Genomic DNA, 16,350 nt, shown 5'->3' with positions numbered 1-16,350 from the left:
AGCAACTTATTCTCTTTTTAACAAAATTGTTTCTAATTCCACTAAATTATTTCAAAACCCGTAACTAGTGGAGTTGATATCTACTATTCTTCTACTTAATTCGTGCCAGACTGAGACTGCCAGGCGGCCCAGGCCTAGTTTTTAATGTTTTAGCTTCTTAAGCGTCATTACTGAAAAGTGAAAACTCAGCCCGTCATCTCTTGTTGCAGAAACTGGACTGGAGTCTGGAGGGATATAAATGTCATTTGCTTTTTTTTCTCCCGGTCACCGACAACCGGAGGATAGCTATCAATTCTTTATAATTCCATTTATCCTCTTGGAATACTTTTAGGTAGGAATAATGCATTGTTAACCTCTACTTTATCAATTGTGAAACTTAATTTATGTACCCAATCATGTAATTTATGGATAAAATCCAAAAATCATAATTTAAATTAAGATAATTTTATAAAAATCTTACATGCAACAACTTAAAATATATTTTTTAAAGTAAAATTATGTATCATGCATAACAATATAATAAGTTACTTGAGAATTTTTGCAAAGTAATACAGTTTAATATGTAACTCTTGTTTAAATAATTTACTCTTTAGAAAATTATAATTTGTAACTAAAGTAAAAAATATATTCCAAAGAAAATTCATTTCAGCTGAGTGGTTCACGGATACACAGAGAACCGAGTCTAGGGATGAACCTCACCTACCCGACAGACAGAACCTGGTCCTTCTCCTTTTGAGCAACACTGAATTCGCATCCTCTGAGTTATCTCAAACTTTAAGTGTTTTGTTGCAAAATTCCAACCGTTCAAATACGTTTTGCGAGAATCTCTAAGCACAAATAATACTGCCGCCTGTGATATCCCCAAATAGTCACCGTACACGTCGGTCACGCAAAAGTTGAGATATCCTAGAGGATAGCACCCAGCAAGACTTGGGTGATGAAATGTGTCCTGTCTTCTGAAATAACTCAAATTTTAAGTTTATATCTAGATCGTCTGATCAAAATCTGAGCCAATCCGTTTCGAGATGCAATGGACGGGAATCCTTTAATATTCGTGCAAAAGCAGATCGAACGATCTCAATCTAAACTCAAAATGTAAGCTACTTTAGGTGATATGAATTGTTGATGAAATTCCACATTTGCCCATGTCTCTATCTCTGGAATTTTACTCCGACTCCACTCATTCTTCTAATTCTGTTCAGGCTTTTGCCAGAAATTTCTACTTCAAATTCGATCGGTCAAAATAAAATAAGAGATAAACAACAGCGAGGTAGAGAGAGATTCTTCTTCAATGATTCGCACAATTGCCAAATGGCTGATCTTAATTAGGTATGCTTTCTCTCTCTTTTCTTTTTCTTTTAAATTATATGTTTCCTTTGGCAACAAGAAACCCTAGGTTCTTTTAGGGTTTTGTCAAAAAAAAATCGTTTATTTTTTGTTTTGTTTACTGATTGGAGGTGTAGGTCGACTTGTGAATTAGCTCCCTTTGAGAAATTGGGGCGTTTTGGTACCTTCCACTGAAGTTTTGGTTGATGTTAAAAAGGTTTATTTGAAATTCCAGCTCAATTGGAGTAGTTGAAACGCAACCACGTTTTATTTTGTTTGTACTTTCAGAGACTGAAGTAGAAGCTCAAAATTGGGAAATCAACCAGCGCCAAACCTGACAAACACGCGCATCTGTTCTTCCCCTACCTATAACTGGTAAATTTCTTGCAGATTTAATTCCTTTCTATTGGTTTTTGGTTCTACAAATCCACATCTCTCTTTTACTACATTGGTAGAGGTTGAGCTTATATCTCATATAATTTGCGCTGTAGAGAAGTGTTGATTTGGGGTATCGTGTAATTTTTTTACTCTATGAAGTTAAATAAGAAGCACATGGAAAATCTTAAAAAAAAAGTACCCAAATATGCCATTTGATTTGAAAAGGGGCAAAGTTAATTCATTATTAGTTTGTTTTAATTACTTAAATATTCTTTAAGTTAGTTTTTAGCTGTTAAATTTTCAAACTGGTTGGTTTTTTTTCCATTCTTATACTTTTCAGGTTTGTTAGGGTTTATCCAATTTGATTTGGAACTGAAAGTCAACCATTTCTTGTTCACAAGTTTAGAAAAGTATCAGTGCCAGTATACTGCTACTTCTGTATCCTTACCTCGATTTTCACTTTTTATGGCAATAATATTGCCCATTGACCAACAAATCTGAAGTTCAACTCAAACCCAAACCCTGGATCGGATCCAAAATTGAACCTGTGCCCAAACTGACCACTAGTCTTTTACTAATGGAACCCGCAATTTCAAATCGTACTACCACAATCCATGAGCACATAATTGACATATCAAGAGATCACAATGGTGCCTCCTCTTCCAATTCAAACACTCACAGCAATAACAACCGTGAAGAACAAGAAGAACTCTCTGATGGGAACGGGGAACGGGGCCCACCTTCCTCATCCTCCTCTTCCTCATCGGATAACCCCGTCTCCAATTTGCGAAACACAACCCTTTTAAGAACAGGGGAGGGCCTTCAAAGGAGGCACCGCTCCCCCTTGAATTCTGGCCTCTGGATTTCAGTCGAGTTGGTGGTGAATTTGTTCCAGATTGTGGCAGCAATAGTGGTGTTGTCTCTGTCAAAGCACGAGCACCCTCATGCCCCACTATTCGAATGGGTCATCGGGTACACAGCAGGGTGTGTCGCAACCTTGCCACATTTGTATTGGAGATATGTGCATAGAAACCGTCACGGCTCTGAGCAGGAGGGGAGACCTGTGCGTCTAAACTCCAGTAACAGTAACAATCAGATGGAGACAAATTCTTACACTGTGGTTACTACAACCAATAGCAGGTTGCAAGGTGCTTGGAGAAACAATGTTATAACCAGAAATCCTAGGTAAGAACAGTATTTAAGAAAACAGGCTTTCTTTTTGAAATTTTGTAATAATACTTTTTTTGTCGTATTCAAGTAAACACAATGCCGTTTTTGTCAATAAAATGAATGTTAAGTTAATTAAAAAGACTAAGTTTCCCCCCAACATTTTCATTATAATACAAGAAAAATTACTTATAACCAGTTTGTGCAAATTTGGACCTAATTTTTAAATCAACATGTTGGATTTAATTTGGCTTCTTGTAAAAAAAAAAATAATGGAAGCCTGTAATAGCACGGCAGAATTGTCAGCTTTTCATGCGATGTGCATATTTCACTAGCATTGGCCAATTGTTTCCATTATAATATTCAATATCAATCAAGTTGGTGTTAGTTGCATTTTTCAATAACAACCTGCTTAAAAGAATTCCAAAATGCTACCTTAATTGTTAGTCCAGCCACACCAGGCGTACTGGGTCTAAAAGTGTATACTGGAGCAGAGATTGCTAGACCAAACAAACTTATCCTATAGAAGAAGTTTACACTATATACAATTCAAAAATGGTCTGAATTTGTAAATGTTCTTAAACATTGGATGACCACAATTTTATTGCAATTTGTTCTAATATTCAGAAATTGCAATCTAAAAATGGCAGGATTCATGCATTAGTAGATCATTTCAAGATGGCACTTGATTGCTTCTTTGCCGTCTGGTTTGTCGTTGGTAATGTGTGGATTTTCGGTGGTCGCTCGTCTTTTTCTGACGCACCCAAATTATACAGGTAAAGATTTATTGTTACCATCTTAGCTATCATCCATGTTAACATTGTATCATGAAATTAGAATGAGTTGCTAATAATTTGGTCTGTATCTATGTTGGCATGATAGGGAGATTGTCAAGTTTTGCATGCTTTTTTTAACTGGCTAATTGCTATATAAGCTGTTCTTTCATCTTTCTTTCTTTTATTTTAGGTTATGTATAGCCTTTCTTACCTTTAGTTGCATTGGGTATGCAATGCCATTCATCCTATGTGCCATGATATGCTGTTGTCTACCATGCATAATATCTCTGATGGGATTCAGAGAGGATCTCAATCACATCAGAGGTGCCAATCAAGAGTCAATCAATGCCTTGCCAATATATAAATTCAGAGTGAAGAGGATAAATACCAACAGCAATAGGGAAAATAGTGAGATCCCTTTAGACAGCCAAGGTGCTGATGGTGGTGGTATAATTGGTGCTGGTACTGACAAGGAGCGCATGATCTCTGGTGAAGATGCGGTGAGTGCTTTATTTCTTTTCTGATTGGTGTTGAAGGTAATTTCATATATACCCATCATGCTAGTTAGGAATCTATACATGTCCCCCATGCAAAACACAGAAATGTTAAGGAAGCATCTTTTTTTTTCTCATTTTCTGTAAAAAGTGAGGAAAAAAGGAGGGTTTGTTTGGGTACTTTTAATTTTTAAAAGGGAATAGGTGCAAGTCCAAATTAGGTGTATGCCATATGCATAATGTCTTCTGGGGTCTCTAATGCAAGGACAATCTTGTAAAAAGTGGTGAAAGTGTTGCTCCAACCTTCTATTTATTCTCCCGTGTTAAAGGAGGGGTTATTTTGGGTCCTTTTTAAAGAGGAGAGGGTATTGCCAACTTGTTTGTACCTTATACTTGATATATTCTTGGGTCAATATTATGAGAGTACTCTTGTACTTCTCCTTCTTTTTTTTTGCTATTTGTCGAGCTAAAAGTGTTTCACATTGGCCATTATCTTCTCAACTTTAACTCATTTTCTTCACCTTCACCCACCTTTTGTTTTTAATCTGCATGCTAAAACTTTTTTTGGTTCAGGTTTGTTGCATTTGCTTAGCAAAATATGCTGATAATGATGAACTGCGCGAGCTTACATGCACTCATTTTTTTCACAAGGAGTGCGTAGACAAATGGCTCAAAATAAATGCACTATGCCCCCTTTGCAAGGCCGAGGTGCCTATCTCCTCTAGTGGACCTTTGGGCCTTAATTTTGGCCGACGCCATATTGACCGACGAGTCAGCAATGACATGGAGTCTCAATCTTAGGTGCAACGAAATGTTATCTTTTTGTTGCTCATGTAAATAGTTTTTTAAGTTAGAGAATATGTAATACACTGCTACCCTTTTTTAACGAGTTTCCTCAGGTGCAGTGGCCTCTTTATATACTGTGTATTGTATGTATTGATCTATACATGATTGTGCCAGGTAGTAATTTCTGAAACATCTTGTGTTGTTTTAAGAAAACTGAAACTGCTCTGATGCTGTTGGGGTATTTGACATTCAGAATTCCCAGGGGCGGAACTAAAAAATTTATATAGAGGGAGTTGAAAACTTAAAAATGCATAATTATTTAATTTGCAGTAAGTGGGATTTGAAATTAAGACTTTTCAAGTACAAAATTGAGTCTTAACCACCAGACTGACTGCAAGCGCACATCTATCCGCTCTGTATCCACTCTGTTTTCACTCCTAGACCTTTAGCTTCAGCATAGTGTATGAATTTGTATCCTCAAGTTAAGATCTTGATTGTCTGATTTATATCCGTACTAATGGAACTCTAATCCGGGGTGGATCCAAAATTTTGATCAGGGATAGACACAAACTATTGATAATAGTGCAATTCTTTTTCCTGGCGAATAAGAGCGGAGCGGATGGAAATTAAAAAAAAAAAACCATGGTGTGACTGGATTCATCATGACACGACACGTGTCGTGACTCGCATGTTCTATGACGTGAGAGAATAACTAACTCATCTCAGAATTCTGAAACAGATGTGTCAGTCACTTGCACTCGCTGTCAGATAAATGTGTAAACCTATATAAAGATGGGTCTCCAAGGCACAAGATAACTACCTCATCTCAGAATTCTGAAACAGGTTATTCTTAGACATAATTTTGAGAGTCTTCTCCCTTCTTCCACCATCAAAGAATTGAGAGGAGAAATTTATTGGAAATTTGGAAAGGATTTCTCAAGGGCGATCTTGTTGCTTTGGAAGACCTAATCTAAGATTCAACCAAAAGGCGTGAGGGAATAACTAGGGTACTAGAGTCTTGTCTCGCGCTCACAGAGACGGTTGCTGCTCCAACTTTGGATTTGATATTCCATGGCAAACGACATGGAATCAGGTATTGTATTCCGCACTCAACAAGAACAAATCATTATTGTATTCCATGGCAAACGACATTAAACTCATTTTAACTCAAAATACAATTATCAAAAACGAAACAATTATTGAAGACCAAACTCAACAAGAACAAACAACACAAAGTCAAATTCCAGAAATTTCGGATGATGCTGTTGTTGATCAGATTGTTGAGGACAATGATGAAAACCCTCAAGAAAATTCAGAAGTGCCAATAAGAAGATCCACTAGAGAGAAAAGGTCTGCAATATCTTCGAATTATGTAGTTTACCTTCAAGAGCATGAGTTTGATATTGGTATGTTAGAAAATGACCCCATAAATTTTCAACAAGCCATGAAAGACTATAACTCTCAAAAGTGGATCGATGCCATGAATGAGGAAATAAAATCTATGGCTGACAATGATGTTTGGGAAATTGTCACATTACCTAAAGGAGCGAGACCCATTGGTTGTAAATGGATATTTAAAACCAAAAGGGATTCGAAAGGTAATGTGGATAAATATAAGGCCCGTCTTGTCGCTAAGGGTTTTACAGAAAAGGAAGGCATCGATTATAAATAGACTTTCTCTCCAGTTTCATTGAAAGACTCTTTAAAGATTATATTGGCATTAGTGGCGCATTTTGATTTGGAGCTTCATCAGATGGATGTTAAGACTGTGTTTCTCAATGGTGATATTGAGGAAACAATTTATATGGTGCAACCAGAAAACTATGTGTCGGGAGACGCAAAGTATATGGTGTGCAAACTCAAGAAATCCATCTATGGGCTAAAGCAAGCGTCTCGGCAATGGTACTACAAATTCCACAATGTGATTATCTCATTTGGTTTTGAGGCAAATCTTGTGGATGAGTGCATATACCTCAAGTTCTGTGGGAGTAAGTTTGTGTTTCTGATTTTATATGTGGATGACATATTGCTTGCCAGCAATGATATAAATATGTTGCATGAGACTAAGAAATTTCTGATGAAGAATTTTGAGATGAAATATCTTGGTGATGCATCATTTGTCCTAGGGATTAAAATACTGAGGAATAGAACCCAATGTATATTAGGATTATCCCAAAGGAATTATATCGAAAAAGTCCTGAAAAGGTATGGCATGCAAGACAGTAAACCAGGAAATACCCATGTGAAAAAAGAAGACAAATTCAGTCTCAGCCAATGCCCAAATAATCATTTAGAAAAGAAAGTAATGCAAAAGTATCCATATGCCTCAGTTATTGGGAGCATCATGTATGCACAAGTGTGTACGCGTCCAGATATTGCGTTCATCACTGGCATGTTGGGCTGATACTTATCCAATCCAGGTCTAGATCATTGGAAAGCAGCCAAACGGGTCTTGAGGTACCTGAAGCAAACAAAAGACCACATGCTCACGTATCGGAGATCGGATGAGTTAGAGGTCATTGGATATACCGACTCGAATTTTGGAGGATGTCAAGATAGCATGAAATCTACATCCGGCTACATTTATATGTTAGCTGGAGGGGCTATTTCATGGAAGAGTGCTAAACAGTCACTTATAGCATCTTCCACAATGGCCGCAGAATTTGTAGCATGTCATGAGGTATCGAATCATGGCGTATGACTAAGCAATTTTGTCACTAGGCTGCGTATAGTGGAGTCTATAGAGAGACCACTGAAATTGTATTATGACAATAATTCGGCTGTGCTATACGCCAATAACAACCGAAGTTCATCAAAGTCAAAGTACATTGACATTAAGTTCTTGGTTGTAAAAGAAAGAGTACAGAATGGTCAGTTGACAATAGAACATATAGGGACGGACTCCATGTTAGCGGATCCACTTACGAAAGGATTACCACCCAATAAGTTTGAAGAACATGTTGCTCATATGGGGGTAATTGCTATTGAGAAAATTCAGTTTTAGTGGGAGTCCATTTGTTGTTTATTTTGATGTTCTATTTTGTAATTTTGGATAATGAAACTTGTAATAGAAAACAAGTTAATTTTGTTATATGCATAGCATTGCAAAAGGATTGTTGTATACATTTTGTCTCTAATTTAGTTTTTTGACCTAACATTTGAGTATGTGATTTGTGAATTGTTTATTTGAATTTTGCATTTTACAACAAATTTATGAAATTCGGTTTCAAGATTTTAGTGGGAGATCTAGTTAGAAATTGGCACGTAAGATCACAATTGCGTGTAATTTTTATGCTACACATCCACATCATGATTCATGTCATTTGGTTATGTTAGTACTGTGATTATTGATCATTTAGTTATGACTAAAATAAATGTGACGAAAACTACTTTAGTCCTTTGCTAATGTAATTGATGGACGGAATTGGTTCAGGAATACATAAGGATGACAGAAAAGTATGTGTGCGCATAAGGTTGACAATACATAATTAAAAAAGTATAACATATTGCTCAAGTGGGAGATTATTGGATCTTAATCCAACGTTGAGCATATATGTGATATAATTATGAATTGTTTACTGTCATATATGATTGTCACAATTAAAGTGATCTAATATGGAGATATTAGACAATCTATGTATTTAATAGGATATGGTCCATAAATGTGTAGAACAATTTGGGCAAAGATCAAATCATTGATGGACTGATTCTGAAATTTGCAATTGAGAAAATTGCCTTTTGGGAGCCCAGTGCGGGTGGCTCACCTGCACTGGATCTGAGTGCGAACGCACTCAGGACTTAGCCAATTTTTGGGAACTTCAGAAAAAAGTCCGAGCCCAGTGCCGACGCACTAGGACTCCAGTGCGGGTCAACCACCCGCACTCAGGACTTAGTCGATTTTCTGGAAGTTCAATGCAGAAAATGTCCGAGCGTAGTGCGGACGCACTGAGCTCTAGTACGAGTCAACCACCCGCACTCAGGACTTAGGCAAAATTCAGGGCTAAAGTTTAAGGCGTTTATTTGGACACGTTTCGACCCAGTGCAGCCCAGTCACCCGCACTCCCGCTGTCAGATGTGTAAACCTATATAAAGATGGGTCCCCAAGGCACAAGATAACTAACTCATCTCAGAATTCTTAAAGAGGTTATTCTTAGACAGAATTTTGAGAGTCTTCTCCCTTCTTCCACCATCAAAGAATTGAGAGGAGAAATTCATTAGAAATTTGGAAATGATTTCTCAAGGGCGATCTTGTTGCTTTGGAAGACCTAATCTAAGATTCAACCAAAAGGCGTGAGAGAATAGCTAGGGTACTAGAGTCTTGTCTCGCGCTCACGAAGACGGTTGCTGCTCCAACTTTGGATATGATATTCCATGGCAAACGACATGGAATCAGGTATTGTATTCTGCACTAAAGATTATGTTTTGAGTCTCTTTGGCATAGGACGGTCTTAGGTTAAGGTGGGGATTGTTTCTTCTTTCCCGGGGTGTAAGTGTTTGACCCCTAGATGAGATGTAATTGTTTGATCTCTAGATAAGGCGTAATTGTTTGGCCTTTATGATTCCCAACAGTAGTAATTTCTGAAACATCTTGTGTTGTTTTAAGAAGACTGAAACTGCTCTGATGCTGTTGGGGTATTTGACATTCAGAATTCCCAGGGGCGGAACTAGAAAATTTATATAGAGGGAGTTGAAAACTTAAAAATGCATAATTATTTAATTTGTAGTAAGTGGAATTTGAAATCAAGACTTTTTAAGTACAAAATTGAGTCTTAACCACCAGACTGACTGCAAGCGCACATCTAATATTTTATGAGAAAGGGTGAAATATATAAAAACTTCAAAAAAAAAAAGTTAAAATGAATTTCAACTTACGTGATTAAAATTTTTAAAATTATAGGATAGCTTAGCATCTCCTGAGCTATGTGTAAATCCGCCCTGAGAATTCCAACGGGAATAAGCAAATTAAATAGCTAGTTTATCCAGCATTATTTAATCCCTTTTTAGTTATACAGTCTGTTTGCGTGAGCTAATCTAAATATGGGAATTCAGATGGCTGGTTAAAGTTGTTTGATTCGTATCAAGATTTGTAAGGATCAAGTGCACGTGAAGCTTGATGTGAATCGAACGGTTCTGGCCGAGCATCGGAGCGAATTTGATTCAAATATTCAATGGGACTGTTGTAGATTGGAAGCTATGAAATCCCATTTTGTCTTGGGAGTATAAACTCTCCTCTCAAGGCAGGAAGGCAGGAAGGCAGGAAAAGCTAACATATCTGAAATGCTTGGCGCCTGAGAAAACCTTTATCAGCTAGATAAGAGAGAGAAGTTCCTACATTCATTTAATGAACTTTGAAAAAAGTGCAACATTACGGACTTAAAGTCTCCATCAGTTCAATTCAATATGAACCCCATCCTACTTGTATACACAAATACACAGAACAGAAAGGAAATCAACTGCATATCAAAATCTAAACAATAGAAGCACTTCTAAACATGTTCCTTTCCTCAAAATTAATTGTACTTGCAACTGTACTCATAGTATCTAGATATGTAGCCAACGCAGAATCAGCAAGCGATCAAGCGGACGAGAAGGATTGCGCCGACCAGATGCAGCAGATGGCATCATGCATACCATATGTGAGCGGCACCACACACAAACCATCGCCCCAATGCTGTGTCGATGCAGAGACAGTGCGTTCGACCAAACCAAAGTGCCTCTGCTTGCTCATAAAGGAGAGTGCCGATCCATCGCTCGGCCTCCCCATCAATACCACTTTGGCATTACATATGCCGGCAGCATGCAATAGTGATGCCAATGTCTCCAACTGCCCCAGTATGTTGCTCATTTCACTTTTTTTTTTTTTTTCTTCTTTCTCTTTTTGAGATTTACTTCTTGTAATTTTTGTTGCAAAATCATAAATTAAATAGACATGCTGTTGTGCTAACTGTTCTTCATTTTCCATAGGCAATAAATGGCATGTGCTGCTTTCTTTAAATTCTATAGTAGTCTTTAACTATTTCACTGAAATTTAAATTGAACGTATAACTGTTCCAAATTTTCCATGGAAAAAGTTGATCACAATAACATGCAATTCAGAATATACTGCAAAGACCTTAGAATCCGCACCAAAAATTAATATAAGCCATTTGATATGAATCTGGACCACTAAACTAATCATAAAATTACCCAAAAGTCTAAACTAATCATAAAATTTAAGAAATTTGGGTGGACTAGATTTCCCTCTAAATTTTTTCTATTACATCTTGAATGCATGAAAGGTATTCTCAACCTGCCTCCGAATTCGCCCGAAGCTAAGATTTTCAAAGACGCAAGCGGAGGAAATGCATCAGCAAATTCTTCGACTTCTCCTCCAACCGGTCAAGCCTCATCGGATTCAACACCAAAAGCCCCTTCTAACAATGATTGCATGAAATTTGATGGAATCTCGAAAGTCGGGTTTTTCAGCTTCATGATAATCCACTTGATGCTCCTTGTGTGAAAAAATTTGGCATTCCATCCTTAATTTGTGGTAGCATGATAGAAGTTACAACCAAGAGTAAATAAAATCATATAGGGGGGAATGCTTGGTGCCTTGCTATAATATGTGCAAATTAAGCCCTGTCGTGTTATTTCTCAGTTACAATATTAATGCATCTTTTTATGAATCTCTTCCCTTCTCCCTTCTCCATGATAATCGATCGATATTTTGTGCATTCACGTACGTGAATGATTAAAGCTAGTGTACGTAGTAACACAACTATCAAATTAATTTATCATAGAAAACACATCTATCAAATAAATTTATCATAGAAAACACATCTATCAAATAAATTTATCATAAACAAACATCCGAGCTCTACCTGTATTATCATACTGCGGATGTACTTATCAACTCTACCAAAATGAGATTAAAAAAATTTGCCCATAAAAAAGCTATATTTGTTGCACTATTCTCCTTTTACCGAGAAGCTGTATGTGAAGAGATGAATGGGCTTTTGGCATATTCTCAATTGCCAATTAGGCCCAGCCCAAATTTGGACCCGTTAAATTATTAACAAATTTGAATACGGATATCGATTAGAATTCAAACGCTACAGATGTACATTCAAATTCAAATACATAATAAAATATCAGGATATAAAAATTAGAATAAAGATCCCCCCCCCCCTCAGTTCCCTGTTAGCACCCCTAACAACTTTTCTTTTTTTTGTTTCCCATGTGGTCAAAACTCATCATCTTCAATCTCCTCCTAGAAAAATAAATAAATAAATAATTCAGCATAGCTCAAAACTCACCCTATTCTTCTCCGGCGAGGAGAGCGTGGTGCACCGTCGAGATCCGGCGAGGAGAGCATGGTGCACTGTCGGAGGGGATCCATGCTAGCTCAGCGAAAGTTGTCAGAGTGCAGCATATGAATACTTCATTAGTTAGATATGAATACTTCACTAGTTAGAATGAATGCTTCATTTGCTAGAGATGAATATTTCATTTGTTAGAATATGAATGCTTTATTTTTACATTAATTAGATATGAATACTTCGTACCTTTAAATATGAATAGTGTTAGTGTCAGGTGTGAATACTTACTATAAAAAAGACTTTAATTGAATTGAAGAGGTCTTGGAAGAGATTTCGAAGAGGTCTGATTTTGAATTGTATAAATTATTTCGTACATGTATGAATACTTCATTAATTAGATATGAAATACTTCATTATTTAGATATGAATATTTTATTAGTTAGATATGAATTCATTGTATAGATTCGCTGTAGTGGTCTCCAATCTTGGCAAATGTCGTTTTCAGACGATTGCGGTCCCCATTCTAGGCTGTCAGAACTCAGACGTCGTCAGCGGTCCCCCTGGTCGTTACTGGTCCCCATGATTAATGGTCCTCTCCAGTTTGTGTTTACATATAACGGATATTATAGATAATAAGTATGAATACTATACGTTTTGACGATAAATAAAATCGTGTTAACCTTGCTCATTGGCGGTAGTTACTACGTGTGCGTCAGTTAGTGGTCCCCCATTGTACTTTTTTTTGTCTTTTAACGCGGAGGACAGATAGAGAACTGAACGAGGAATACTGTTAATTCCTCCCTAAAAATTAATGCAACTAATGTTCCATTTCTGAAGTGAGTTGGTTCATTTTTGATGTTTTGTGTTATCCAAATTACCAATTTCATCATAAAGAAATGTCATTGTGTTATTGAAAAAAACTGTGACAAATTTATGTTGAAAGCGCAATTAATTAAAATAAATATAAGCGTTGAATTACTTTTGAGAAGTACTTAAAAGTGCTCGGATAACCTTATGGTAAAAAATTTCCAAATAGAACGATTTTAAGTTGTAAACCAGCAATATTTTCTTCTGATGAAACTCCCTGAATGATATTTTTATTTTTATTCAATGTTCCTCTTATTCTTATATATGGTCAATTTCTTTTCGGTAAAGTAGTAATTAATTAATGGATGTGCATCGACCGCTACTTTAATTTATTTTATTGAGATTTTATGTTCCTTTTGATCAAACATAGACAGGTAGTTTCAAAATTGCTGCTGTTCATGTCAGAAAAATAGTTATTTTTAATCAAGAAGCATAAAGATAGAAGGGAGGCAAGAGAAAAACATGGGGACACTGTTTATCAGTGTTCTTACAATAGTAAGAATTTAACAGGAGATCAAACTAGGGTGAAAACGGAGCGAATTTGGAGCGGATAATGCCAATATCAAATTCGAATTTGTTTTTCAGAGTAGATACGAATACGTACAGTAAACGGATGTTAAAATATAAAATCAAATTCGTCTTAAACGGATACGGATATGGAACAAATAATTCACGAATACGGTTTCGAATACGAATACAAAACAAATAATTACTAGATAATCGTGTTATATGAATTTTAAGATACAAATGCTAATTAATAGAAGAGGACGGGTTCAGTTACAACATTTTACAATAATTCGGTTTTGCAATTTAAATGTTCAAACTGTTCAATATGATATCTATATTAAAATATACCTGGAGATAAAATTTTACATTTTTTTTATTTTTTAATTATTTTTAGACAATTCTAGACCACTGAAAAACAACAGTTTTGTAAAATATGTAATAAATAGTAGAAATTTTTTTAAAAATGTAAAATTGTATGTCCAAGAACATTTTAATATAGATATCATGTTGAATAGTTTGGATCGACTATTTGAACTTTTAAAATCGGCAAACCGAATTGTTATAAGACGTTTTTACTTTATAAATGTTGTAAGTGGATCATAATCCGTATCCGTATTAATACGATTATTGTTCCATGTATTGAATTATTATTCAAATTTAAATTCAAAAACTTTGCGAATCCGTTTATCTGAATTCGGATCCGCTTTGTATTCGGAGCTGATTCAGTCAGAGTTTATAGTTTTCACCCCTATATGAAACAGTAAAGTTTAAAAGTGGAGTAAGGCTACAGTGTTATGGGTTGCATAGAGGGCTAGAGTGCTACGGCTCAATATTCGAGTTTTCAAAATCTTAATGGTTGATCCGAAATGTTCATCTTGTTCTCCATATTAATATGTGTTTGGAGACTAAATTTTACATTTTTTTTAAAAAAAAATTACTATTTTTTTAGATAGGTAGAAAATCACTTGATCTAAAAAATTATGCACCATTCAGATATTTGATTTTCTACCTATCTAAAAAAATAGTAAAAAATTTCAAAAAAATGTAAAATTTGATCTCCAGACACATATTAATATGAAAAACAAAATGAATGGTTCAAATCGACCATTAAAATTTTGAAAACTCAAATATTGAACCGTAGTACCGTAGCCTCTATGCAACCCATAACACCGTAGCCTAACTCTTAAAAGTTAAAAGTGATATCAACAAGTCAATAAGACAGAGGTGTCCGTGTCCGTAGTCTTGTGGATTAATTGATGCAATAAAAGATAAAATAAATACGAGTAAGAAGTAGACAAGAGAGTATGCTATCTCTGTCTAGACACGTGCACTTGTCGACATGTCCTTTGTTAACCAATAGCATCCAAACTCAAATATATAAATATATCACTTGTTACATACTTACATTGTATTGTGCCATTAATTGTGCTTTGGGGCATAGTCTAGAGTGTACAGTCTACAGTCTAGAGGGTGCATTGTCCGAAATTTTTATTAATAGAAAATATGTTAAAAAAATATCGAGATTAGATAATGGTTTTGATTTTTTTCAAGATATAGCGAAAACTTGATAATTAGTCACGACTTCTGAACATTATGGTCTATTATAGCCAGAATTAATGCTTAATTAACTATTCTAACTAGATTAATTATTTTCTAACTAAACCAGAAACAAAAAAAACCCTGTCCGTGATATTTAGAAACAACCAGCTCTGTCCATGATGGATAGAAACGGCCATGCAGGAAAAAAAGAAAAAGAGGTTGTCCGCGATAGACAGCAATGGCCAGGTGCGAAAAAAAAAACAAAATAAAAAAGGTTGTCCGTGATAGGTAGTAACGACTAGCGAAAAAAAAATTGCGGGCCGTGATAGCCCATCACAGTCAGAACAAATTACCCTGGTCCCTCCCCTTTCCCTTTCTCTCTCGCTCTCTCGCTGCTGACTCCCTCTCTTTTGCTCCTGTCTCTGTCTCTACTACGCCGATAATGCCATAAAAGAAGAAAAAAAATCTGTGATCCTAGCCAGGAAGAGAACTCAACCACGTGCACAGGATGTCATAGAAAGCAACGTCCAGGTCTGCCTCTACCTCCATTTCGCCCTCTCCCTTTCTCAAGTGAGTTTTTTTTTTTTTTTACTAAAATTAGTAATTTCTCAATAATTTATTAATTTGATTTGTTGTGAAGACTATTATTAGGTTTAACCAGGTGAAATTGCAACCAATTAGTAATTTTTGAAGAAATATTGTTAGATTTAATTCGAGCCTGAACACGGGGTGGCTGCGATTGTCTCAAGGTATTAGCCGGGACATCCCCTTCTGAATCAGCTTCATTTTCCCAATCTGTATCAACCTCACATGAGTCAGCGTCATCTTCGTCATCACTTTGAGGCACATCGTCATCAAGACAAGAATTACCTACCCTCGGTGGTTCAACCCATGGACTGTCGTGATTATTGTATTCCGTCTGACCCATATCTGCCTGAACAGGCGGTGACAACTCGTTTACATCGGGATAAGGGTCACGATAAAGGTCTTGCCTCTATATTTGTTGTGTCTGATATGGTTGGAAGAGACTGGGACCCGCTTGTGGAACACTGTATTAGGTATGTACAACTTCTGGTTGTATCTCCGGTACCACACTATTAATGAATAACTGCGGTTGCATTGAACCGACAATTGGAACTAACTCAACGTATAAATCGACATAAGTATACTGGGTTTGGGCACTCACACTTTGGGTATAAATACCTCTCCAAG

General features: G+C 36.2%; 2 protein-coding genes across 5 annotated transcripts; both read left to right on the top strand.

The window, feature by feature from the left end:
- Positions 1-1,198: 1,198 nt before the first annotated feature.
- On the top strand, positions 1,199-5,057 carry LOC144559413 (E3 ubiquitin-protein ligase At1g63170-like). 4 transcript variants are annotated; one of them, XM_078308433.1, is made up of 6 exons: positions 1,199-1,329; positions 1,615-1,701; positions 2,045-2,889; positions 3,522-3,647; positions 3,838-4,147; positions 4,715-5,057. In XM_078308433.1, the coding sequence occupies exons 3-6, from the start codon at positions 2,282-2,284 to the stop codon at positions 4,940-4,942; spliced, it is 1,272 nt and encodes a 423-aa protein (XP_078164559.1). In that variant the 5' UTR covers positions 1,199-1,329; positions 1,615-1,701; positions 2,045-2,281; the 3' UTR covers positions 4,943-5,057. The 4 variants fall into 4 exon arrangements, with proteins under 4 accessions (XP_078164559.1, XP_078164557.1, XP_078164558.1 ...); XM_078308431.1 differs by having other exon boundaries at positions 1,200-1,329; positions 1,458-1,701; XM_078308432.1 differs by having other exon boundaries at positions 1,220-1,329; positions 1,464-1,701.
- A 5,058-nt stretch (positions 5,058-10,115) lies between these two features.
- LOC144559416 (non-specific lipid transfer protein GPI-anchored 13-like) lies at positions 10,116-11,591 on the top strand. Its single transcript, XM_078308437.1, has 2 exons — positions 10,116-10,759; positions 11,206-11,591. Exons 1-2 carry the CDS (start codon positions 10,420-10,422, stop codon positions 11,424-11,426), a joined length of 561 nt encoding a protein of 186 aa, XP_078164563.1. The 5' UTR covers positions 10,116-10,419; the 3' UTR covers positions 11,427-11,591.
- Positions 11,592-16,350: the final 4,759 nt, after the last annotated feature.

The sequence above is a fragment of the Carex rostrata genome, chromosome 9 (genome assembly GCF_964058835.1).
Source record: "Carex rostrata chromosome 9, lpCarRost1.2, whole genome shotgun sequence".
NCBI lineage: Eukaryota > Viridiplantae > Streptophyta > Magnoliopsida > Poales > Cyperaceae > Carex > Carex rostrata.
Note: the sequence above shows the minus strand (reverse complement) of the source record. Positions and strands in the feature narration are given on the sequence as shown.